The sequence below is a fragment of the Coregonus clupeaformis genome, unplaced genomic scaffold (genome assembly GCF_020615455.1).
Source record: "Coregonus clupeaformis isolate EN_2021a unplaced genomic scaffold, ASM2061545v1 scaf1002, whole genome shotgun sequence".
Lineage (NCBI taxonomy): Eukaryota > Metazoa > Chordata > Actinopteri > Salmoniformes > Salmonidae > Coregonus > Coregonus clupeaformis.
In genome coordinates, this window is record NW_025534456.1 from 72,501 (window position 1) to 100,000 (window position 27,500).

Consider the following 27,500-nt stretch of genomic DNA (forward strand, 5'->3'; position numbering starts at 1 on the left):
CCCTACTCTAACCCTAACAACAGGTTACATATCAACACATTTACTCTGACCCTAACCTTACTGTAACCCTAACAACAGGTTACATATCAACACATTAACTCTGACTCTAAACCCTACTGTAACCCTAACAACAGGTTACATATCAACACATTTACTCTGACCCTAACCCTTACTCTGACCCTAACAACAGGTTACATATCAACACATTTACTCTGACCCTAACCTTACTGTAACCCTAACAACAGGTTACATATCAACACATTTACTCTGACACTAAACCCTACTGTAACCCTAACAACAGGTTACATATCAACACATTTACTCTGACCCTAAACCCTACTGTAACCCTAACAACAGGTTACATATCAACACATTTACTCTGACACTAAACCCTACTGTAACCCTAACAACAGGTTACATATCAACACATTTACTCTGACCCTAACCTTACTGTAACCCTAACAACAGGTTACATATCAACACATTTACTCTGACCCTAAACCCTACTCTAACCCTAACAACAGGTTACATATCAACACATTTGTAGTTTATAGTTTGTTCAGTATGTATCTGTAGATCATCTAAATAAAGTGTGACATTCATGTTGTGTTGTATCAGCAGGAGATGAAGAAGCAGCACCCTCCTCTTTCTCACTAGGATGTCCAGAGAGAGATCAGAGAGGGGGAGTAACTGGGGGCTACACTATGATGGAGCCCTGATACAGAAGACAGAGCACCGGTGAGAGACTGTGTGTGGGGAGCGGGGGGGACTGTATGTGTGTTTATGAGAGAGTTTCTTTGGAACTTTTGTTAGTGTAATGTTTACTGTTCAACATATGTTTGCCATGCCAATTAAGCCCTTTGAATTGAATAGAGAGAGATAGAGAACAAGAGAGAGAGAGAGAAAGTAAGGGAGAGAGAGAGAGAGAGACAGAGAGAGAGAGAGAGAGAGCGAGAGAGAGAGAGAGAGAGAGAGAGAGAGAGAGAGAGAGAGAGACAGAGAGAGAGAGAGAGGAGAGAGAGAGAGAGAGACAGAGAGAGAGAGAGAGAGAGAGAGAGAGAGTAGGGTGCATGTACTGCTCTAGCTATATTAACCTTTAGCCGTGTGTCTGTGTGTCTGTGTGTCTGTGTGTCAGTAGTCGCCTGTTAGACGGGTGGAGGAAATGTGACTCCTCCCATTGTTTCTACTAATCTAATAAACCCAGAGAGAGAGAGAGACTAAATCCACTTGGGATGTTCAAACGACAAAAGCATTCATAGGAGATATGTTAACGAGAAGGGATTAGAATATATTGGATTAAATACGTTGTTGAGTTGTTTTTAGTGTTTGTGAGCTGAAACCTCACTCATTGTTTCTCTCAAGATCTACTTTTGAAGAGGAAACAAATGCCATGTAAATATCCAGATAATCATATGGTAGATAGTCAGTGATGTAAATATCCAGATAATCATATGGTAGATAGTCAGTGACGTAAATATCCAGATAATTATATGGTAGATAGTCAGTGACGTAAATATCCAGATAATCATATGGTAGATAGTCAGTGACGTAAATATCCAGATAATCATATGGTAGATAGTCAGTGATGTAAATATCCAGATAATCATATGGTAGATAGTCAGTGATGTAAATATCCAGATAATCATATGGTAGATAGTCAGTGATGTAAATATCCAGATAATCATATGGTAGATAGTCAGTGACGTAAATATCCAGATAATCATATGGTAGATAGTCAGTGACGTAAATATCCAGATAATCATATGGTAGATAGTCAGTGATGTAAATATCCAGATAATCATATGGTAGATAGTCAGTGATGTAAATATCCAGATAATCATATGGTAGATAGTCAGTGACGTAAATATCCAGCTAATCATATGGTAGATAGTCAGTGATGTAAATATCCAGATAATCATATGGTAGATAGTCAGTGATGTAAATATCCAGATAATCATATGGTAGATAGTCAGTGACGTAAATATCCAGATAATTATATGGTAGATAGTCAGTGACGTAAATATCCAGATAATCATATGGTAGATAGTCAGTGATGTAAATATCCAGATAATCATATGGTAGATAGTCAGTGATGTAAATATCCAGATAATCATATGGTAGATAGTCAGTGACGTAAATATCCAGATAATCATATGGTAGATAGTCAGTGATGTAAATATCCAGATAATCATATGGTAGATAGTCAGTGACGTAAATATCCAGATAATTATATGGTAGATAGTCAGTGACGTAAATATCCAGATAATCATATGGTAGATAGTCAGTGATGTAAATATCCAGATAATCATATGGTAGATAGTCAGTGATGTAAATATCCAGATAATCATATGGTAGATAGTCAGTGACGTAAATATCCAGATAATTATATGGTAGATAGTCAGTGACGTAAATATCCAGATAATCATATGGTAGATAGTCAGTGATGTAAATATCCAGATAATCATATGGTAGATAGTCAGTGATGTAAATATCCAGATAATCATATGGTAGATAGTCAGTGATGTAAATATCCAGATAATCATATGGTAGATAGTCAGTGATGTAAATATCCAGATAATCATATGGTAGATAGTCAGTGATGTAAATATCCAGATAATCATATGGTAGATAGTCAGCATCACATTTACCTGAGAGGGTGAAAGAAGGTTTGCTATAACTTGGCTTAAGCGTCATTGTTTCAGGTTTATCCTGGTCTAGCCTGGTCTGGTTCTGTTAGTCTGGTCTAGCCTGGTCTGGTTCTGTTAGTCTGGTCTAGCCTGGTCTGGTTATGTTAGTCTGGTCTAGCCTGGTCTGGTTCTGTTAGTCTGGTCTAGCCTGGTCTGGATCTGTTAGTCTGGTCTAGCCTGGTATGGTTATGTTAGTCTGGTCTAGCCTGGTCTGGTTCTGTTATTCTGGTCTAGCCTGGTCTGGATCTGTTAGTCTGGTCTAGCCTGGTATGGTTCTGTTAGTCTGGTCTAGCCTGGTCTGGTTCTGTTAGTCTGGTCTAGCCTGGTCTGTTTCTGTTAGTCTGGTCTAGCCTGGTCTGGTTCTGTTAGTCTGGTCTAGCCTGGTCTGGTTCTGTTAGTCTGGTCTAGCCTGGTCTGTTTCTGTTAGTCTGGTCTAGCCTGGTCTGGTTCTGTTAGTCTGGTCTAGCCTGGTCTGTTTCTGTTAGTCTGGTCTAGCCTGGTCTGGTTCTGTTAGTCTGGTCTAGCCTGGTCTGGTTCTATTAGTCTGGTCTAGCCTGGTCTGTTTCTGTTAGTCTGGTCTAGCCTGGTCTGTTTCTGTTAGTCTGGTCTAGCCTGGTCTGGTTCTGTTAGTCTGGTCTAGCCTGGTCTGGTTCTGTTAGTCTGGTCTAGCCTGGTCTGGTTCTGTTAGTCTGGTCTAGCCTGGTCTGGTTCTGTTAGTCTGGTCTAGCCTGGTCTGTTTCTGTTAGTCTGGTCTAGCCTGGTCTGGTTCTGTTAGTCTGGTCTAGCCTGGTCTGTTTCTGTTAGTCTGGTCTAGCCTGGTCTGGTTCTGTTAGTCTGGTCTAGCCTGGTCTGGTTCTGTTAGTCTGGTCTAGCCTGGTCTGTTTCTGTTAGTCTGGTCTAGCCTGGTCTGGTTCTGTTAGTCTGGTCTAGCCTGGTCTGGTTCTGTTAGTCTGGTCTAGCCTGGTCTGGATCTGTTATTTCTGGGCCTGTATGAGTAGGAGTGCTGATCTAGGATCAGTTTGGCTTTTAGATCATAATGAATGAGATTACAACATGGACAGGGAGGACCTGATCCTAGATCAGTACTCCTACTCTGAGACGCTTTGTGAATACAGGCTCTGGTGTGATTCAGTAAAGTTTACTCTGGTCTGGATTGGTTCCTGTACCTCTAGAGATCTTTCCCCCTTCCGTGTGTGTGTGTGTGTGTGTGTGTGTGTGTGTGTGTGTGTGTGTGTGTGTGTGTGTGTGTGTGTGTGTGTGTGTGTGTGTGTGTGTGTGTGTGTAACTTGAGATGGGACAAACAAAACAGACAGACAGACAGATTGAGGGCTAATGTGACCATGACTCAGAGATAGACAACACAGTCTCTGGAGACACCACTGTCTCTCTGTCTGTCATCTCTCTCTCTCTCTCTCTCTCTCTCTCTCTCTCTCTCTCTCTCTCTCTCTCTCTCTCAATTCAATTCAATTGGCATGACGTAACAATGTACATACTGCCAAAGCTTACTTTGGATATTTACACTATTAACATAATTAAAATAATAATAATCAATATTGTCAACGGGACAACAGTAACAACAATAACCAAGGGTCAAAATAACCATACATTGAACAATAACAATAAGCATAGAGGACATGTGCAGGTTGGTTGGTCTGTCAGACACTGTCCCTCATCTTATGGCAGGCAGCAATGTAGTGCGCTGCCAACCCACAGCTCTCTGCGTCCTCCCCCAACCGGACGGGTAGCCTATTCTCATCAGAGAGGTCTTTGAAACCTTGAAAAAACTGTTTCAAATTTGGGGAAATCACACTCTCTAATTGTTTTATATTTTTGACATTTTGTCAGGAAATGCAGCTCTGTCTCAGGTTCTGCTGTGGTGCAGTGGTTGCACAGCCTTTCCTCTACAGGCAGCCAGGTTTTCCTGTGTCTACCCTTCCCAATGGCAAGGCTGTGCTCACTGAGCCTGTACATTGTCAAGGTTTTTCTAAGGTTTTGAGCAGTAACCATGGTCAAATAGTTAGCCACAGTGTACTGTCGATTTAGGGCCAGATAGTTTTTACTTTGTGCTTGTGTTTCCCAATAAGCAATGTAGTTTTGTTATGACTGTGTTGTAATTTGGTTTATTCTGATTGATTGGATGTTCTGATCTCTCTCTCTCTCTCTCTCTCTCTCTCTCTCTCTCTCTCTCTCTCTCTCTCTCTCTCTCTCTCTCTCTCTCTCTCTCTCTCTCTCTCTCTCTCTCTCTCTCTCTCTCTCTCTATCTCGCTGTCTGTCTCTCTCTGTCTCTCTGTCTCTCTCTCTTTCTCTCTCTCTCATCCCCCTCTCTCCCACACCCTCCACCCTCCCCCTCTCTCCCTCTCTCCTCCCACCCTCTGTCTCTAGTCTAATGGATGGTGTTAATGCCCCATCATCAGTAATGTGAGTGTGTGTGTGTTTCATCATCAGTAATGTGAGTGTGTTGTGGTTTCCTACCAGCTGGGAGTGGGAGTCCCAGACCTAGACTGTGTCCAAAATGGCACCATAGTCCCTATATAGTGCACTACTTTTGACCAGTGCCCTAGAAACATGCTGCTGTCTTCATAATTCAAACAACCAACCAACCATCCATCCATCCATTTTTGATTCACTCATTCACCCACCCACCCACATTTTCTTTCTGTGGCCGGGCCAACCATTGGAATAGGGTGCCTTTTGGGACGGCACCACTGTCCATTACAACCACATTTCCATTTTAGATGATCACCTCCTCACTCAAATGAACCTTTGGAGACCCATCTAAAAGAGACACCACAGCTGAGATTGCCAATTAGGAAGCATATGGATTGAGATCTATTGACATCATGGACCATCAGGACCCATTTAGCCTGCACACCACATGTAGATTATCAGACAATCACAGCCTGTCTGGTCTACAGACCAATTAGAGCATCACAATCCCTAGTGACATCATCTCTGGTCCCCCAAACAACGTACAGCACTCTACTGAATAATGTATACAGTACCAGTCAAATTTTTGGACATCTAGTCATTCAAGGGTTTTATTTCTGATGATAAGTATCCAACAAGTGCTCAGCATATGTGGGAACTCCTTCAAGACTGTTGGAAAAGCATTCCAGGTGAAGCTGGTTGAGAGAATGCCAAGAGTGTGCAAAGCTGTCATCAAGGCAAAGGGTTGCTACTTTGAAGAATCTCAAATATAAAATATATTTTGATTTGTTTAACACTTTTTTGGTTACTACATGATTCCATATATGTTATTTCATAGTTTTGATGCCTTCACTATTATTTTAAAAAAAATAGTAAAAGTAAAGAAAAACGTTTGACTGTTACTGTATGTGTGTGTGTGTGTGTGTGTGTGTGTGTGTGTGTGTGTGTGTGTGTGTGTGTGTGTGTGTGTGTGTGTGTGTGTGTGTGTGTGTGTGTGTGTGTGTGTGTGTGTGTGTGTGTGTGTGTGTGTGTGTGTGTGTGTGTATGTGTGTGTGTGTGCGCACGTGCGTGTACAGTTACGTACATGGAAGTCGACAGACAAACACACACACACGGAGGTTCACAGAATATTCAACTTGCCAAACCGTGGCATCAAAAATGGAGACCAGGGTTTCATTTCCAATGGTGCCCTGAGGACATCAAATAAACGGTAAAACTACAAGATACAAGATAGAACAACCAGTACATTACATTAGAACATCAGAAACATCACAGGCATTAGAAACAATTTATAAAGTCAATCAAAACAATTGCGCACCTCGGTGAACTCATTTATCATCAGGATTTTTAACCGCCCTAGTGGCACCAGGGTATCCAAATGTAATGAACTTTGTAAGTGATTCCAAAAATGTGGAGCGTTAAAACTAAATGTGGTGACATCAATAAGGGATCATAGCTTTCACCTGTATTTTGTACACTCACCCATCGAGTACCGGGTCGGACCCCCCTTTGCCTCCAAAACAGCCTGAATTTTTAGTGGAATGGAAACATTGCTCAATTGGTATCAAGGGACCTAACGTGTGCCAGGAAAACATTCCCCACACCATTACACTACCGCCACCAGCCTGTATCGTTGACACCAGGCAGGATGAGGCCATGGACTCATGCTGCTTACGCCAAATCCTGACTCTGCCATCAGCATGACGCAACAGGAACCGGGATTCATCAGACCATCTTTGGAGCCGCTTCTTCTTGTTTTTAGCTGATAGGAGTGGAGCCCGGTGTGGTCGTCTGCTGCAATAGCCCATCCGTGACAAGGATCGACGAATGTTATACTGCGCCGTTAGTTGTCTGTTTGTGGCCCGCCTGTTAGCTTGTACGATTCTTGCCATTCCCCTTCGACCTCTCACCTTTCGCCCACAGGACTGCCGCTGACTGGATGTTTTTTGTTTGTCGCTCCATTCTCGGTAAACTCTAGACACTGTTGTGCGTGAAAAGCCCAGGAGGCCGGACGTTTCTGAGATACTGGATCCGGCGTGCCTGGCACTGACAATCAAACAATGCTCAAAGTCGTTTAGGTCACTAGTTTTGCCCATTATAACTTTCAATCGAACAGTAACTGAATGCCTCGATGCCTGTCTGCCTGCTTTATATAGCAAGCCACTGCCACGTGACTCACTGTCTGTTGGAGCAAACCATTTTTGTGAACAGGGTGGTGTACCTGTGAGCTGGCCACAGTGTGTAATTTGAAGTAAAAAAAAGTTATTCGCTGAGAGATGCCAGTGATTCTAATTTTTTGCAAGGCAAGATAGTTTAGAAACTGGGCGGTAGTTATCTAGGTCAGAAGAATCCCCACCTTTGTAAAAGGGGAGGACATGCAACGCCTTCCTGATCTCAGGGATCGCACCAGAAGCAATTATTAAATAAAACATGTGGGCCAAAGGTTGAGGGGGGCAGAAAGCTGCAGTAGAAAGGGATCAAGTGAATCAGCTCCTGTGGATTTTTTTACATCCATTTTTTGTAAGGCACTTAATACATCACTGACATAAAATGGTTGAAATGAAAAAAAAGAGCCTGGAAGTGCATCATTCTCTGCTATCTACCGCCCAGTTTCTAACTGTAAGTCGCTCTGGATAAGAGCGTCTGCTAAATGACTAAAATGTAAAATGTAAATGTAAAATCTGAATAAAGGACTCCCTCCAGTGGAACTTTAGGTATTTTCAGAAACCATTCTTTGGTAAGAAGTAGAGGGTGTTCAACTAACGTGAGTCGAGTGTCACGAACAGAAGAGGACCCAAGAGCGCAAGTTCAAATTCAGAGTTCTTTATTCAAGGTTACAGGCGGGAAGAGGAGTCCCAGGGGTGTCAGGGGTCTTTCAGGGTCCTCCTGTGGGTACCTGTGCTCCGGGGGTCACCAAATGTCCGGGGGTGTCCAGTCCAAGTGCTTAGTGTGTGTGTTCCCCAGTGATGGAGCGGCGTATCGGGCTGAGGGTGGTGAAACGTCTGGGCACGCTCATTTGGTGGTCGGAGACCTGGGGGAACACACACACACAACAGCAATATGAATGGCAGGCAGAAGTACAGATCAGGGCTGGGCAAATATCGTGGTGAGAGACAGAAGGCAGAAACGAGTTACCGGAGGGGCTGAAGATCGGAGAGTAGTCGAGGTCCAGAAGGCAGGTTGGGATAGACGGGGCAGTAGAACAAGGAGGCAGTCAAGAAAGGATCGGTATCACAAACAGGAGTCAGAGCGCAGACAGGCAGGTTACTGGTCCGGGTTTGAAGACGATCTGACAGGGCTTGGCTGAAAACCAGGGCTTGATATACTGGGAGAGGTAGTGGGGAAATGCAGTTCAGCTGGCAGAGTAATTAGAACAGAGTGAGGCAAGGTGAGGATGGTGAGTGGGAAATGCAGTGCAGCTGGCCAGGTAACAAGAGCAGAGCAGGGCAGGTGGAGCTAGTTAGGCTGAGTAGAGAGAGGGAGGTGAGCAGAGTGGAAGATAATTGAATGCAATTAATGTTGCTACCAGGGAGAGAGAGTGCTCATGACAGGACCCCCCTCCAAGGGACGGCCCCAGAAGTCCCAAGAACAACATCATGCCGGGAGGGTGGAGGGGAGCAGGCGGCGGGTCAGAACTCCTCCGAGCGGTCCGAGTGAATCTCCTCATCCTCAGAAGGAGCTGGAGGGTCACGGTCGGGAGACAGGACAGGCACTGAGACAGGAGCAGGGCGGGCCGGACGGCTAGGAACCCCTCTTGGACGGCCCCTACGGATTGCAGGCTGATCAGGATGTAGTCGGTGGAAGTCAGTGATAAGGGTCCGGTCCACTATCCTCCTGGCCGGGATCCAGGTCCTCTCCTCTGGACCATATCCCTCCCAATCAACGAGGTACTGGAGACCCCTACCCCTTCGCCTAGAGCGGAGCAGCCGCCGGACGGTGAAGACAGGACCGCCATCTACGAGGCGCGGAGGAGGTGGCGCCGGAGCTGCAGGGACCAGGGGACTTTCATGGACCGGCTTGACCTTGGAGACGTGGAAGGTGGGGTGGACCCGCATGGAAGCGGGCAACTGAAGTCGGACCGCCGTTGGACTGATGACTTTCTGCACAGGAAAAGGACCAATGAAGCGAGGGGCCAGCTTTCGTGATACAACCCGCAGCGGCAGATCCCGGGCAGACAGCCAGACCTTCTGACCAACCCGGTAAGTAGGTGCTGGGGTCCTCCGTCGGTTGGCACCGACGGCGTAGCTGGTTCCAGACTTCAGGAGCACAGTGCGAGCCTGGGCCCAAGTGCGGCGGCAGCGGCGGGCATACGCAAGAGCAGACGGACAGGTGGCATCCGCCTCCTGGCTGGCAAACAGTGGAGGTTGATACCCGTAGACACACTGAAAGGGGGAGAGCCCGGTGGAGGAACTGGTGAGTGAATTATGGGCATATTCCACCCAGAGCAGGTGTTGAGCCCAGGCCCGGGGATTTTGGGAAGCCACACACCTCAGTGCCTTCTCCAGCTCCTGGTTCATGCGTTCAGTCTGGCCGTTTGACTGCGGGTGGAATCCAGACGATAGGCTGGCGGTGGCCCCAAGGAGATGACAGAACTCCTTCCAAAAGGTTGCTGAGAATTGCGGGCCCCGGTCTGACACTATATCCTGGGGTAGGCCATGGATACGAAACACATGTTCCAGGACCACCTGGGAGGTCTCTTTAGCAGAGGGTAGTTTGGGAAGGGGCACGAAGTGGGTCATCTTACTAAAGCGGTCAACAATGGTAAGGATGACTGTGTGTCCGTCAGAGGGCGGAAGGCCCGTAACAAAGTCCAGTGAAACGTGGGACCAGGGCCTCTTGGGTATGAGTAGGGGTTGCAGCAACCCAGCAGGAGGCTGGTTGGGAGTCTTGTTTCGGTTACAAGTGGGACAAGCTCGGATGAATTCTCGGACATCCCGTCTCATCCCCGCCACCAGAACCGCTGGCGGACCAGATGAAGGGTGCGAGTGATGCCGGGATGACAGGCCAGACGGGATTCGTGCCCCCACTGAATCACAGGTGACCTGAGATTTGCTGGAACAAACAGACGGTTGGGGGCGCTGGTGCTTGGACCTGGCTGGTCCCGAAGAGCCTCCATGACCTGCTTCTCGATCTCCCAGGTGAGGGCCGCTACGACCAAGTGGCTGGGAAGAATGGGAGCTGTCATGGCGGTGGTCTCGTCCTTCTGAAACATCCGGGGAAAGAGCATCAGGTTTGATGTTGCGAGATCCCGGGCGGTAGGAGAGCGTGAAATTGAAGCGCGTAAAGAACAGAGACCACCGCTGTTGACGGGAGTTCAGCCTCCTGGCTGTTTGGATATACTCCAGGTTCTTGTGGTCTGTCCACACTACGAATGGTTCCTTTGACCCCTCTAACCAGTGCCGCCATTCTTCAAGGGCGAGCTTGACAGCCAACAGCTCGCGGTTCCCAATGTCGTAGTTGCATTCGGCAGGGGGTTAGCCGACGGGAGTAGAAGGCACAGGAGTGCATCTTGCCATCCTCAGCTGCTCTTTGAGAAAGCACTGCACCCACTCCCACGTCCGAAGCATCTACCTCCACCACAAACTGCCTTGCTGCATCTGGCATCTGGAGGATGGGAGCAGAAGTGAAACATGTCTTGAGGATATTGAAGGCCTTATCAGCAGCTGATGTCCATTGGTACGGTTGTTTAGTGCTGGTTAGCGCCGTGAGGGGTGCAGCCACTGTGCTATAGTTTCTGATGAATCTCCTATAAAAGTTGGCAAAGCCCAGGAACTGTTGCAACTTCTTCCGAGACTCAGGAACTGGCCAGGAAGTGACAGCCGACACCTTCGTGAGATCCATCTGAATGCTGCCCTCGGTCACCACATACCCCAGGAATGAAACGGTCTTGGCATGGAACTCGCACTTCTCTGCCTTCACGAAAAGAGAGTTCTCCAGCAGGCGGCGCAGGACCAACCGGACGTGGTGCGTGTGTTCTGACAGAGTCTTTGAGAATATTAAAATATCGTCAAGGTACACAAATACGAACGTATTTAGCATGTCCCTGAGGATATCATTCACTAGGGCTTGAAAAACTGCTGGGGCATTGGTGAGGCCGAAGGGCATGACGAGATATTCATAGTGGCCGGTTGGTGTGTTGAACGCTGTCTTCCATTCGTCTCCCTCCCTCATCCGCACCAGATGGTAGGCATTGCGAAGGTCCAGCTTAGTGAATACAGTGGCTCCCTGCAGCAGTTCGAAGGCAGACGAAAGTAAGGGCAGTGGGTAGCGATTCTTAACCGTGATGTCGTTCAGACCCCGGTAATCTATGCATGGACGAAGAGAACCGTCCTTCTTGCCGACAAAGAAGAATCCCGCTCCTGCGGGGGAAGACGACGGTCCTAATTATCCCGGAGGCAAGAGAGTCATTAATGTAGTCCTCCATGGCCTTTCTTTCCGGGGCTGACAGTGAATACAGACGACCCTTGGGAGGTGCTGTGCCAGGCAGGAGATCAATCGCGCAGTCATAGGGTCTGTGTGGGGGTAGAGATGTCGCCTTGGATTTGTTGAACACCTCTTTCAGGCTGTGGTAACAGGCCGGAACATTGGATATGTCGGAGGTAGCGCTAGATCCCTCCCGGTGAACGGGCAGGGTGGCCCCCCTTAAACAGGTCTGGTGACAACTCCTTCCCCACTCACGGACTGTTCCTGTCTCCCAGTCGATGTGGGGTTGTGCTGACGGAGCCACGGGTATCCAAGAATGAGTGGTTGGCCAGGTGAGTGTAGGAGGTGAAACTGGATGGACTCCTGGTGGTTTCCTGACAGCAGGATTGTCACAGGGGCGGAGATATGAGTGACAGTGCCAAGATGATGCCCATCCAGGGCTCGTGCAGGAATGGGTTGTGTCAGTTGATGATGGTTCACGCCCAGTTGCTGTGCAAGCTCAGGGTCCATGATGTTTGCTTCGGCCCGGAATCCACAAGGGCGGCCAATGTATGAGTCTTGTCAGAAAGCTGAAGGCGGAGATGAAGCAGGGTCTTTCGGATGGAGGGAGACTGAAGGCTTGTTGAGCTCACCCGGATCTCCCCTACACCTGGTGAGCTGCGGCTTTTGCCGGACAAGTAGCGACACGGTGATTCTCGCCACCACAGTAGAGGCAAAGGTTGGAGCTTAGACGGCGCCGACGCTCCTCGGGGAGTCAGAGAGGCACGGCCAATCTCCATGGGCTCAGGCTGATTGAGTTGGCTATGGGACTTGACAGGCAGGGGCTGGACAGAAGCGGTATCGACCCGAGTACGGATGGCAGGTTGACTGAGACGGCCCTTCTCCCTCCTCCGGGTCTGTATACGGCGGTCAATGCGAACGGCAAGGTCAATGGCGGCATCAAGCGTTGAGGGCGGGTCATGGGAAACAAGCTCGTCCTTGATATAGTCCGCCAGGCTATGGAGGAAGGCTTGCACCAGTGCCTCTGGGTTAAACGAGCTTTGACTGGCCAGGGTACGAAAGTCAATGGAGAAGTCTGCCACTGTCCGATTGCCCTGACGGATGGTGAGCAGAGCTTGTGACGCTTCGGCTGTTGGCGAGCCTAGGTCAAAGACCTTTAACATCTCCTCCTCAAAGGCACTGAAGGAGGCACAGGCTGGGGGTTTGCCGGTCGAATTCGCCGTTCCCCACAACCGAGCTCGACCGGTGAGATGTGTGATGACATACCCCACCTTGGCTCCCTCTGTTGAGAAAGTCCTGGGCTGTAGTGCAAACTGGATTCGGCAGCTGCTCAAGAATGGTCTTACTTGCTTCTGGTTGCCATCAAAACGTTCCGGGTTCCCAATCCTTGGTTCAGGAGCGTGGGGATCTGGTGGCAGCACTGCCGGGCCTGCAGCATTGGGACCTCCAGCGGAGGGATGAAGGAGTATCGGTGGTACAGGAACAAAAGGACCAGGGGGTGCAGGTGGAGTAGCCGGGCTTGAGAGTAGTTGCAGGGCTTGGGCTAGCTGTTGTTGCTGCAGTTGGAACTGTTGTTGCTGCTGGTTGAATAGCTGGAGAAGGGAAGCGATGTCGCCAGCCATCCGATTTATGTCTCCCTCAGAGCGTTCCAGTCGCTGTAGGGCAGTCCTCTCTGGCTCTTCCTCCATCGTGGTCAGGGGAGTGCGCTGGGTCCATGATGGTCAGATCGTTCTGTCACGAACAGAAGAGGACCCAAGAGCGCAAGTTCAAATTCAGAGTTCTTTATTCAAGGTTACAGGCGGGAAGAGGAGTCCCAGGGGTGTCAGGGGTCTTTCAGGGTCCTCCTGTGGGTACCTGTGCTCCGGGGGTCACCAAATGTCCGGGGTGTCCAGTCCAAGTGCTTAGTGTGTGTGTTCCCCAGTGATGGAGCGGCGTATCGGGCTGAGGGTGGTGAAACGTCTGGGCACGCTCATTTGGTGGTCGGAGACCTGGGGGAACACACACACACAACAGCAATATGAATGGCAGGCAGAAGTACAGATCAGGGCTGGGCAAATATCGTGGTGAGAGACAGAAGGCAGAAACGAGTTACCGGAGGGGCTGAAGATCGGAGAGTAGTCGAGGTCCAGAAGGCAGGTTGGGATAGACGGGGCAGTAGAACAAGGAGGCAGTCAAGAAAGGATCGGTATCACAAACAGGAGTCAGAGCGCAGACAGGCAGGTTACTGGTCCGGGTTTGAAGACGATCTGACAGGGCTTGGCTGAAAACCAGGGCTTGATATACTGGGAGAGGTAGTGGGGAAATGCAGTTCAGCTGGCAGAGTAATTAGAACAGAGTGAGGCAAGGTGAGGATGGTGAGTGGGAAATGCAGTGCAGCTGGCCAGGTAACAAGAGCAGAGCAGGGCAGGTGGAGCTAGTTAGGCTGAGTAGAGAGAGGGAGGTGAGCAGAGTGGAAGATAATTGAATGCAATTAATGTTGCTACCAGGGAGAGAGAGTGCTCATGACATCGAGGTGCAACCTAAAAATGTGTAAACATAATTGGAAAGGAAAACGTGCAAAAAGACTTGCTCCCCAATGAAACAAATAATTTTTTATGGTTTTATAAACTAAGAATGTTTAATGGTGAGCAAGCATTGAGCCTTTTCCTTTCCAGAAACCATTCTTTCGAATAGATGGACAGTTGAGGCACAATGGTTATTACAAGCGTCTGTTATGGGACCAGAGGCTGTCATAACCTACTGGGGTAATGACGGGGTGGAGCTTTGTTGTTTTGATTTGATTTGATCACTCCAGAATGGAGCTGGATTTCTTTCCACCACTCTCTGTTATACAATTCAAGAAGTATGTTGACTTTGCTTTTCTAACCAGAGTAAGACATCTATTTCTCAAATGTCTGAAGGACTGCCAGTCAGAGGTAGAATCAGTCAATCTAGCCATAGCCCAAGCTAAGTTTCTTTCATGAAATCTTTCAGACAATTAATGTGTGAACCATGGATTAGAGCTGTCTTTAACCCATAATATTGTATATGGGGCATGCTTATCTGCAACAGAGTTCAACAGAGAGGTAAAACATTTAAAGTTCTGAATCAGAGATAGAGGACACACCCTCCCAAGCATACATCCCCAGGTCATACAGGAAATGTTGCTCATTGAATGTTCTGACATTTCTGCGTGCATACCTCTAATGCAGGCAATGGAACAATGGTCACAATGTTAAGCTATATTTGAACCCCTACTCTCATCCTTGGCCTCTGACCTCTGACCTTTAACCCCTGTCTGTAGTTAAATGGAGGAGCGGGACAGAAGCCGCTCCCCGTCCCGCAGGACCAGTCGGGTGGAGCAGGTGGTGGGACGATGGCTACGACGCTCCAGGGACTCCAGCAGCAGGTCAGTATTACGATTAGGTTTAGGTTTAGGTTTAGGTTCAGATTCAGGTTCAGGTTAAGGTTACTTTAGGTTAGGTAGGACCAGCCGTGTGGAGCAGATGGTGGGGTGATGGCTACGATGCTCCAGAGACTCCAGCAACAGGGTTATCTTTGGCATTAGGCCCGACTAGCTTGGGTTTGTCTGGGATAGCCAGGGAGCTAATAATGGGTATGGCTGGGTTAGGCCTGGGGCTAGTAATGGGTTTGTCTGGGTTAGGCCTGGGGCTAGTAATGGGTTTGTCTGGGTTAGGCCTGGGGGCTAGTAATGGGTTTGTCTGGGTTAGGCCTGGGGGCTAGTAAAGGGTTTGTCTGGGTTAGGCCTGGGGGCTAGTAATGGGTATGTCTGGGTTAGGCCTGGGGGCTAGTAATGGGTTTGTCTGGGTTAGGCCTGGGGGCTAGTAAAGGGTTTGTCTGGGTTAGGCCTGGGGGCTAGTAATGGGTATGTCTGTGTTAGGCCTGGGGGCTAGTAAAGGGTTTGTCTGGGTTAGGCCTGGGGGCTAGTAATGGGTATGTCTGGGTTAGGCCTGGGGGCTAGTAATGGGTTTGTCTGGGTTAGGCCTGGGGCTAGTAATGGGTTTGTCTGGGTTAGGCCTGGGGGCTAGTAATGGGTTTGTCTGGGTTAGGCCTGGGGGCTAGTAAAGGGTTTGTCTGGGTTAGGCCTGGGGGCTAGTAATGGGTATGTCTGGGTTAGGCCTGGGGACTAGTAATGGGTTTGTCTGGGTTAGGCCTTGGGGTAGTAATGGGTTTGTCTGGGTTAGCCTGGGGGGTAGTAATGGGTTTGTCTGGGTTAGGCCTGGTGGCTAGTAATGGGTTTGTCTGGGTTAGCCTGGGGGCTAGTAATGGGTTTGTCTGGGTTAGGCCTGGGGACTAGTAATGGGTATGTCTGGGTTAGGCCTGGGGGGTAGTAATGGGTTTGTCTGGGTTAGGCCTGGGGGCTGTAATGGTTTTATCTGGGTTAGGCCTGGGGGCTATTAATGGGTTTGTCTGGGTTAGGCCTGGGGGCTATTAATGGGTTTGTCTGGGTTAGGCCTGGGGGCTGTAATGGGTTTGTCTGGGTTAGGCCTGGGGGCTAGTAATTGGTTTGTCTGGGTTAGGCCTGGGGGCTAGTAATGGTTTTATCTGGGTTAGGCCTGGGGGCTATTAATGGGTTTGTCTGGGTTAGGCCTGGGGGCTATTAATGGGTTTGTCTGGGTTAGGCCTGGGGGCTGTAATGGGTTTGTCTGGGTTAGGCCTGGGGGCTAGTAATGTGTATGTCTGGGTTAGGCCTGGGGGCTAGTAATGGGTTTGTCTGGGTTAGGCCTGGGGGCTAGTAATTGGTTTGTCTGGGTTAGGCCTGGGGGCTAGTAATGGGTTTGTCTGGGTTAGGCCTGGGGGCTAGTAATTGGTTTGTCTGGGTTAGGCCTGGGGGCTAGTAATGGGTTTGTCTCGAGTTAGGCCTGGGGGCTAGTAATTGGTTTGTCTGGGTTAGGCCTGGGGGCTAGTAATTGGTTTGTCTGGGTTAGGCCTGGGGGCTAGTAATTGGTTTGTCTGGGTTAGGCCTGGGGGCTAGTAATGGTTTTGTCTGGGTTAGGCCTGGTTATTCAAGGCAATATTGGGGATCATCTGTTGGAGATTATTATAATGAAGTGTTTCCTTGTTTATTTTGATTGGCTGATACCTTGTCCTTCTGTTGTCCTCTCCTTTTCATTGGATGACATCTTCTCCATCTGTATGTTTCCTTGATTCTGATTGGCTGCTACCTTGTCCTCTGATTCTGATTGGCTGATACCTCGTCTCTACCCCAATCAGAGAGCGTATCCTGGTAGATGGGAAGGCGGCTGCGGGGGGAGAGTCTAGCGGTCAGGACCAGAAGAACAACTACCCGGTTAGACTGACCGTCCAGATCCCTACGAGACCCCCTCCTCAACACTCATGGGCTCACCCTGACACCTCAGACACCCATACTGGTGCAGGACGTCACCCCAGGTAGGCTACATAAACATGACATAGAGCTATTATAACCCTGACATAGGACTACATTGTGCTGTCATAATCTTGACATATGTTGTCATTACCTGACATTGGGGCTGCTGATCAGTTTTAGCTTAACAATCAACATCTGGTGAGAAAAACAGCAAGGGAAAGAAAACAACATAGGGTTTCTGAGTCACTTGAAGATGTTATTTAATAATTTGATTAGTTGGGTGGCAGAAATCAGACCAATTAGACATGCCGTTGAATTCGAGTGGCAGTCTTTTGACCAATCATCCTTGGCAATACTGAGATCCTGGCAGTCTTGCTAGTCATTACTCCATCAGGCGTAGGATCCAACTACAGCCTCCAGAGCATCATAGTCTGGGTGGATGAGGTACCCCTCCGCCTCCCTGATCCACCCCAGGGCCCGACTCACGCTCTGGGTCACCCTCAGAGCCAGACCCCCCTCCTGGTTCTCACCCTGGTTTTCACCCTGGTCCTCATCACCCTCACCATCCTCATCTAAACCCCAGTCACGATGCTCCGTCCTGGGCTTGTCCAGCCTCTCTGGCTTGTTCAGACTCTCTGCTCTGTCCTGAGTCCCCTCAGCCTCTTTGGTGGTGGTCCCATCCAGCTCTCCCTTACAGGAGAGGAACAGTTGGCTCTGTAGGGCCCGGAGGGTTAGAGGGGCGATGGCAGCGTCGAGGCCTAGGGTGGTGCCCCCGAGCCTGGGCAAGGTGGGGTCTGAGAGACCCTTCTTTACCCTGGAGGAGGTGGATCATCTCAGGCCCCACGTACCTCTCCAGAAACCACTCCTCTTCCTCCTTCTCCTTCCTCTCATCCCCCTGTCCATCTCTCACTGGGGGCCTGTGTTTGGGGGGATGGCGTGATGGGATGGATGAGTGTGTCGAGGGAGGGATTTGATGAAGGGAAGGGGTCCACGGAGGAGGAAAGACGGTGGAAGATGCCAGGAGAAACTAGAAATTAGGGGTGAGAGAAGAGGGAGGACCTGGAACAGGAGCAGCCGTCACTTGTCCTCCAGGACATTAGGGGCGCCAGTGAGTCAGCCTGGCCATTGCAGCTCCACAGACCTGAGTCCCCAGTCCCCTCCTCTCTCCTCTGTCCGGTACCAGAGGAGAGCTTCCTCAACCAGCAGTGGACACAGAAGAGCACAGCCAGACCTGAACACACACGCACCTGTAAGACAGGCACATAGGAACTTTTTGTAGTGATTTACATTTTACATTTTAGTCATTTAGCAGAGACGCTCTTATCCAGAGCGACTTGCAGTTAGTAAATGCATACATTTTCATTTAGGAGGCAATTCTGGAGCAGGACTTGAACCTCCAACTCTGGTTGCTGTTTAGACGTGTTGGAGTGCCAATACAACATCTTGTCGAATAGCTGTTCTACTTCTCACTCTCTCTCACACACACACACACACACACACACACACACACACACACACACACACACGTACCGTAATACCGATGGTGTGTGTGATGCTATAGCCCCCAGTACAGTGTCAGCCACATTGAAGGACAGGTCTTCTGTAGAGATGTGAGGTAACAGGGCAGGTAGGTGTCTCACCACCCCACAGTTACTATAGTACTCATAGTTACACACCCTACTGCCGCTCACCAACACAGTGCCCCCATGTGGCCACACTAAGCAATAACAATGTTCTGTCCTGTTCTGCTCTGAATAGAAGAGGCCATGCATGTCATAGAGATACACAGTGTTCTATTTGATATTATGATGCACGTTGTAATGTTCTGGAGATTCCATGGATGGAACAAAGCAACACTCCCCCTTGGCCATCGATGCGGTAATGAGGTCAATTGCGTGGGGGAAGATCCCAAGTCTCCTCATTGCCCCCCGAGCAGAATTAGCCAACATTTAGGCTATGGTGTGTTTCACACTATGTTGAGGTAAAAATCAGAGTGTAATTTCTGTATGGATGTCAACCCCAATACATGTTCATGTCATCGTTACCAATCAACTGCATTACAGTTAAAAATCTAATTTCACTACCACCACCGATTTCTGTATGCTAGCTATGTTAACCAGCTTAGACGAACGGAGGTTAGCATTTAGCAGTCACATCTTCTAAACCTGGAAACGGACAACTTCTAAATGTTATGCAGCAAAACAGCCAAATATATCCAAATCGGACTTATGTAACCACATTGTGGGCCTGTTACAATACATCAATCATGACGGATTTGACAAATATCCACTTTGTTAATTCGATTTGTTGAATGTGCGCCAATCTGGTCAATGGAACGTCTGTGTTCCATTGACTCCTTTACCGCATCAATGATACAATTATAGAATCCGATTGTGATGTCATTGAGATGGATTTTGATTAGCAGGCTATAGAGAAAAGGGACCAGATGGGTTTTGTGTTGTTCCGTAGGCTCCATTAGGGTTTGGGTTGTTAAGGCCAGGTGGAGACTTAAAGTGTGTCCCAAATGGCACCCAATTCCCTATATAGTGTACTACTTTTGACCAGAGTCCTAGTAGTGCCCTATAGGGAATAGGGTGCCATTTGGGACACATGTGACAGGATGGGAATGTTGCTGAGCTAGTGGAAGTTTCGCTGGTGTGTGTGTGTGTGTGTGTGTGTGTGTGTGTGTGTGTGTGTGTGTGTGTGTGGTGGTTACAGGAATGAGAGAAACGGCAGGGGAGATGGGCTTAATGAAGATCAAATCAAATTGTATTTGTCACATACACGTGTTTAGCAGATGTTATAGCGGGTGGTAGCGAAATGCTGTGGACTATCCCTCACAGACCTACTGTATATAGACTACCTACTGTATATAGACTACCTACTGTATATAGACTACCATCACAGACCTACTGTATATAGACTACCTACTGTATATAGACTACCTACTGTATATAGACTACCATCACAGACCTACTGTATATAGACTACCATCACAGACCTACTGTATATAGACTACCATCACAGACCTACTGTATATAGACTACCTACTGTATATAGACTACCTACTGTATATAGACTACCTACTGTATATAGACTACCATCACAGACCTACTGTATATAGACTACCATCACAGACCTACTGTATATAGACTACCTACTGTATATAGACTACCTACTGTATATAGACTACCTACTGTATATAGACTACCATCACAGACCTACTGTATATATACTACCTACTGTATATAGACTACCTACTGTATATAGACTACCTACTATATATGGACTACCATCACAGACCTACTGTATATAGACTACCTACTGTATATAGACTACCTACTGTATATAGACTACCTACTGTATATAGACTACCATCACAGACCTACTGTATATAGACTACCTACTGTATATAGACTACCTACTGTATATAGACTACCATCACAGACCTACTGTATATAGACTACCTACTGTATATAGACTACCTACTGTATATAGACTACCATCACAGACCTACTGTATATAGACTACCATCACAGACCTACTGTATATAGACTACCTACTGTATATAGACTACCCTCACAGACCTACTGTATATAGACTACCCTAAAATACCTACTGTATATAGACTACCATCACAGACCTATTGTATATAGACTACCTACTGTATATAGACTACCCTCACATATCTACTGTATATAGACTACCCTAAAACACCTACTGTATATAGACTACCCTCACATATCTACTGTATATAGACTACCCTAAAATACCTACTGTATATAGACTACCCTCACAGACCTACTGTATATAGACTACCTACTGTATATAGACTACCTACTGTATATAGACTACCTACTGTATATAGACTTCCATCACAACCTACTGTATATAGACTACCTACTGTAAATAGACTACCTTCTGTATATAGACTATCTACTGTATATAGACTACCCTCACAGACCTACTGTATATAGACTACCTACTGTATATAGACTACCTACTGTATATAGACTACCATCACAGACCTACTGTATATAGACTACCTACTGTATATAGACTACCTACTATATATAGACTTCCATCACAGACCTACTGTATATAGACTACCTACTGTAAATAGACTACCTTCTGTATATAGACTACCTACTGTATATAGACTACCCTCACATATCTACTGTATATAGACTACCATCACAGACCTACTGTATATAGACTACCTACTGTATATAGACTACCTACTGTATATAGACTACCCTCACATATCTACAGTATATAGACTACCATCACAGACCTACTGTATATAGACTACCTACTGTATATAGACTACCATCACAGACCTACTGTATATAGACTACCTACTGTATATAGACAACCTACTGTATATAGACTACCTACTGTATATAGACTACCATCACAGACCTACTGTATATAGACTACCATCACAGACCTACTGTATACCACAAAGTCCCCATAGACTACAGTACAAACAAGGGTTACACTCCTGTGAAAAGTGTGATCGATATATACAAATACAAATATCTAAACATGCCCACACTGCAATTATTTTATTTATTGCTTCTCCTGAGTGGTGCAGTGGTCTAAGGCACTGCATCGCAGTACTAGCTGTGCCACTAGAGATCCTGGTTCGAATCCAGGCTCTGTCATAGCCGGCCGCGATTGGGAGACCCATGGGGGCGGCGCACAATTGGCCCAGCGTCATCCAGGGTAGGGGAGGGAATGGCTGGCAGGGATGTAGCTCAGTTGGTAGAGCATGGCGTTTGCAACGCCAGGGTTGTATACCCTGTTGATGAAGATGATGATGAGGAGGATCCTGTGTGTGTGTCTGTAGCGGGGCCGGCTGATGGAAGGCTAGTCCCTGGCGACCAGGTCGTAAAGATCAACAATGTTGCCGTCGACGACCTGACCCCAGAGCAAGCGGCTGACCTCATCAGGTACAATAACACACACACACGCACTTACTCACAGGCATGCATGCATACACACACACACAAACACACAAGCACATACATTCACACACACTACACACACACAGGACACTAGCATTTATTCCTCATATTGACCATCTCTCTCTCTCCATCTCTCTCTCTCTCTAGGGAGTGTCAGTGCTCTGTGATGATAACAGTCCTCAGAAACTCAGTGGTGAGTCTCTTATATTTTCCATGTTTTATTCTTCCTTCAGTTACCAGTTGCTCTCTTCACCGACAGAGAAACCACACACTCACAGGTGGATGGATGAAATGCTGTCAACAAAACCATATTTCAAATTCATTGAGGGCTGGGGGGAGGAGTGCTTATATACACACACACACACACACACACACACACACACACACACACACACAAACACGCGCCAAGGCCACACTACTAGGTCAAAATAAAGGTGTGACAACACTCTGCTGCCTGTGGGGAACCATGATGGAGCACTTGTGTGTGTGTGTGTGTGTGTCTGCTTGCGTGTGGATGAATGGGCGACTGCAGATAATGCACCAGCCTCATTCCCTCTGAACCAACATGCTGCGAACACTGACTCTTTTCAACATCACACACACACACACACACACACACACACACACACACACACACACACACACACACACACACACACACACACACACACACACACACACACACACACACACACAGCTATACGCATTAGGAACACTCCCTGGATGTGTTGCTGTGATTGGCTGTCAGTTACAGTGCAGACACCACTCCCGGATGACGCTGTTCTCATCTGCAGAGGGACTTCATTACCACAACAGCAACAATATTAGTGTTTTAGTTTTCAGTGTTACATCAAAGTGATATTTACGTTTGTCTGTGTAATAAATGTCCCGGTCCGTTACTGCCTGTTGGGTTGACCAGTCAGTCTGGACCTCTGAGATTAGTGTCTCTGAGGTTCTGCTGTATATCCACTGTCTGTTGGGTTGACCAGTCAGATTAGTGTCTCTGAGGTTCTGTTGTATATTGTCTGTTGGGTTGACCAGTCAGATTAGTGTCTCTGAGGTTGTGTTGTATATTCACTGCCTTTTTAGTTTTCAGATCTAGGTATTCTGACACTTTATTTAGACAGGTACATAAACAGATGGGGATACAGGAAGGAGGCAGACATAGCAGGAAGGAGACAGGGATTGAACCCAGGTCTCCAGTGGGGAGAGGAGTGTGTATGTGTCTATGCTAGGAGCAGTCTTTAGCCCCTTGCCTTTTGGAAACTCTGTCTAATTCCTCCTCATATGGTTTCCCAGGGACCCAAGTCTTCCTTCATCACCCCAGAGAAGCGAGCTAAACTCCGGTCCAACCCAGTCAAAGTTCGCTTTGCTGAGGAGGTCGAGGTCAACGGTCACTCTCAGGTACGTCAGACTTTATGACACCCTTATGTCACTGCGTAACGTGTTATAAGCCCTGTATGAAGCTGTTGTGTCATATCTATCCAGGATTTATGTATGGTCTACTCTATGCAGTGACTTCTAAAGCACCAAATGGACATTTTTGTAAATGCTTTATGGAGCTGACATGACTGCTGTATGTAGCTAGTCACAAGTGGTTAAGCTCTCATCCATGTAACAACCCTATATTCCTCCCTATCCTCACTGCTTGGCTTGGAAACCCAATTCACTGTGGTTTAGATATCCTGTCCCTTTCCTATTGTCACGTCCTGACTCAGGGGACCCTTAAATGTTGAGTCAGGGTGTGTATATTCTTTGTTGTGTGTTTTCTATGTTTCGATCTATTATGGGTAGATCTATGTTGGCTGGTGTGGTTCCCAATCAGAGGCAGCTGTCGCTCGTTGTCTCTGATTGGGGATCATACTTAGGCAGCTTATTGGCACTAGTGGGTTGTGGGATCTTGTTCCGTATAAGGTATGTTGTGTGTATGCTACCTTGGACTTCACGTTTCGTTTCATTTGTTGTTTTGTCGTGGTGTTTATCAGTAAATAAACATGTACGTATATCACGCTGCGCCTTGGTCTGTCCCGTTATTGAACGAACGTGACACCTATGAATACAGAGAGGAGGAATAAGCTCCCTGGAGGACTGGAGGGGGGGTGGGGGGGGGGACCACAAGCTACAGAGGCTGCATCTCAAATGGAACCCTATTCCCTATATAGTGCACTACGTTTGACCGGAGCCCTATGGGGTAGTGCACTATATAGGGAATAAGGTACCATTTGGGACGTAGCCAGAGACGGAGTGGTCATATCGATGGCTGGATGATTCCCTGATTACACGAGAATACACTGAGTGTACAAAACATTAGGAACATGACAGACAGACCATGTGAATCCAGGTGAAAGCTATGATCCCTTGTTGATGTCACCTGTTAAATCCACTTTAATCAAATCAAATCAAATCAAATTGTATTGGCCACATGTGCCGAATACAACAGGTGCAGACATTACAGTGAAATGCTTACTTACAGCCCTTAACCAACAGTGCATTTATTTTTATTAGTGTGCTTAAAGTGTTGAGAAAAAAAGAGCAGAAGTAAAATAAAATAACAGTAGGGAGGCTATACAGTGGGGAAAAAAAGTATTTAGTCAGCCACCAATTGTGCAAGTTCTCCCACTTAAAAAGATGAGAGAGGCCTGTAATTTTCATCATAGGTACACGTCAACTATGACAGACAAATTTAGGAAAAAAATTCCAGAAAATCACATTGTAGGATTTTTTAATGAATTTATTTGCAAATTATGGTGGAAAATAAGTATTTGGTCACCTACAAACAAGCAAGATTTCTGGCTCTCACAGACCTGTAACTTCTTCTTTAAGAGGCTCCTCTGTCCTCCACTCGTTACCTGTATTAATGGCACCTGTTTGAACTTGTTATCAGTATAAAAGACACCTGCCCACAAGCTCAAACAGTCACACTCCAAACTCCACTATGGCCAAGACCAAAGAGCTGTCAAAGGACACCAGAAACAAAATTGTAGACCTGCACCAGGCTGGGAAGACTGAATCTGCAATAGGTAAGCAGCTTGGTTTGAAGAAATCAACTGTGGGAGCAATTATTAGGAAATGGAAGGCATACAAGACCACTGATAATCTCCCTCGATCTGGGGCTCCACGAAAGATCTCACCCCGTGGGGTCAAAATGATCACAAGACCGGTGAGCAAAAATCCCAGAACCACACGCGGGGACCTAGTGAATGACCTGCAGAGAGCTGGGACCAAAGTAACAAAGCCTACCATCAGTAACACACTACGCCGCCAGGGACTTAAATCCTGCAGTGCCAGACGTGTCCCCCTGCTTAAGCCAGTACATGTCCAGGCCCGTGCTAGCGTGCATTTGGATGATCCAGAAGAGGATTGGGAGAATGTCATATGGTCAGATGAAACCAAAATAGAACTTTTTGGTAAAAACTCAACTCGTCGTGTTTGGAGGACAAAGAATGCTGAGTTGCATCCAAATAGCACCATACCTACTGTGAAGCATGGGGGTGGAAACATCATGCTTTGGGGCTGTTTTTCTGCAAAGGGACCAGGACGACTGATTCGTGTAAAGGAAAGAATGAATGGGGCCATGTATGGTGAGATTTTGAGTGAAAACCTCCTTCCATCAGCAAGGGCATTGAAGATGAAACGTGGCTGGGTCTTTCAGTATGACAATGATCCCAAACACACCGCCCGGGCAACGAAGGAGTGGCTTCGTAAGAAGCATTTCAAGGTCCTGGAATGGCCTAGCCAGTCTCCAGATCTCAACCCCATAGAAAATCTTTGGAGGGAGTTGAAAGTCCGTGTTGCCCAGCGACAGCCCCAAAACATCACTGCTCTAGAGGAGATCTGCATGGAGGAATGGGCCAAAATACCAGCAACAGTGTGTGAAAACCTTGTGAAGACTTACAGAAAACGTTTGACCTGTGTCATTGCCAACAAAGGGTATATAACAAAGTATTGAGAAAACGTTTGTTATTGACCAAATACTTATTTTCCACCATAATTTGCAAATAAATTCATTAAAAATCATACAATGTGATTTTCTGGATTTTTTTCCCTCATTTTGTCTGTCATAGTTGACGTGTACCTATGATGAAAATTACAGGCCTCTCTCATCTTTTTAAGTGGGAGAACTTGCACAATTGGTGGCTGACTAAATACTTTTTTTCCCCACTGTATATACAGGGGGGTACCGGTGCAGAGTCAATGTGCGGGGGCACCGGCTAGTTGAGGTAGTTGAAGTAATATGTACATGTGGGTAGAGTTAAAGTGACTATGCATAATTAATTAACAGAGTAGCAGCAGCGTAAAAAGGATGGGGTGGGGGGGCAGTGCAAATAGTCCGGGTAGCCATGATTAGCTGTTCAGGAGTCTTATGGCTTGGGGGTAGAAGCTGTTAAGAAGCCTTTTGGACCTAGACTTGGCACACCGGTACCGCTTGCCGTGCGGTAGCAGAGAGAACAGTCTATGACTAGAGTGGCTGGAGTCTTTGACAATTTTGAGGGCCTTCCTCTTCACGACTGTCTTGGTGTGTTTGGACCATGATAGTTTGTTGGTGATGTGGACACCAAGGAACTTGAAGCTCTCAACCTGTTCCACTACAGCCCAGTGTAGCTGAAGGGGAGGAGGCAGGTTAAATAATTGTTTTTAAGCCTTGAGACAATTGAGACATGGATTGTGTATCTGTTCCATTCAGAGGGTGAATCGGCAAGACAAAATATTTAAGTGTCTTTGAACGGGGTATGGTAGTAGGTGCCAGGAGCACCAGTTTGAGTGGGTCAAGATCTGCAACGCTGCTGGGTTTTTCATGCTCAACATTTTCCCGTGTGTATCAAGAATGGTTCACCACCCAAAGGACATCCAGCCAACTTGACAAAACTGTGGGAAGCATTGGAGTCAACATGGGCCAGCCTCCCTGTGGAACGCTTTCGACACCTTGTAGAGTCCATGCCACGTGCAACTCAATATTAGGAAGGTGTTCTTCATGTTTTGTATACTCAGTGTAAACACACTATTAACGATTAGAGGGGAGCGGAGAGAGAGAGGTGGAGGGAGAATGAAAGAGAGATGGGGGGGTGGAGCGAGAGAGAGAGAGAGAGAACAACAGGAAGAGATGGAGTGGTTGGATCAATGCCAGTCTGATTCCCTTCAGAACAGCTGTGATTACAGGAGAATAAAGTATTGAAAGGGGGAGGAGGAGGAGAGTGGAAGAGAGGGGGTGAGAGGAGGAAAATGAAGAGGGAGAGACATGAAAACACAGTATGAGAGAGAGAGAGAGAGAGAGAGAGAGAGAGAGAGAGAGAGAGAGAGAGAGAGAGAGAGAGAGAGAGAGAGAGAGAGAGAGAGAGAGAGAGAGAGAGAGAGAACAGAGATAGAGAACAGAGATAGAGAACAGAGAGAGAGAACATAGATAGAGAACAGAGATAGAGAACAGAGATAGAGAACAGAGAGAGATAACAGAGATAGAGCACAGAGAGAGAGAACAGAGATAGAGAAAAGAGATAGAGAACAGAGATAGTGTGAGAGTGTTAAAGAGAGTGTGTGCGTTCCAAATGGCACCATATTCCCTACATAGTGCACTACTTTACCCTATGGGTCCTGGTCAAAAGTAGTGCACTGGAATAGGGTGCCATTTGGGACACAGACAGAGTGTTAAACGTTAGCTGGCCTGTCATC

At 47.2% G+C, this 27,500-nt stretch overlaps 1 protein-coding gene and 1 long non-coding RNA gene across 2 annotated transcripts in view; both read left to right on the forward strand.

The window, feature by feature from the left end:
• The window catches only part of LOC121562392, a 38,038-nt gene extending 21,200 nt beyond the window's left edge, over nt 1-16,838 (forward strand). The window contains exons 2-4 of the long non-coding RNA XR_006659245.1: nt 619-738; nt 14,821-14,925; nt 16,752-16,838. This is a non-coding gene — a long non-coding RNA (uncharacterized LOC121562392). The remainder of the gene's footprint in view (nt 1-618; nt 739-14,820; nt 14,926-16,751) is intronic.
• An 11-nt stretch (nt 16,839-16,849) lies between these two features.
• LOC121562390 (FERM and PDZ domain-containing protein 1-like) overlaps nt 16,850-27,500 on the forward strand; it is a gene marked incomplete at its 5' end in the record, with an annotated part of 27,727 nt that continues 17,076 nt past the window's right edge. Inside the window, 4 exon segments of the mRNA XM_045217301.1 lie at nt 16,850-16,928; nt 21,719-21,821; nt 21,984-22,029; nt 23,136-23,240. Of these exon segments, the coding sequence (XP_045073236.1) occupies nt 16,850-16,928; nt 21,719-21,821; nt 21,984-22,029; nt 23,136-23,240 (333 nt within the window).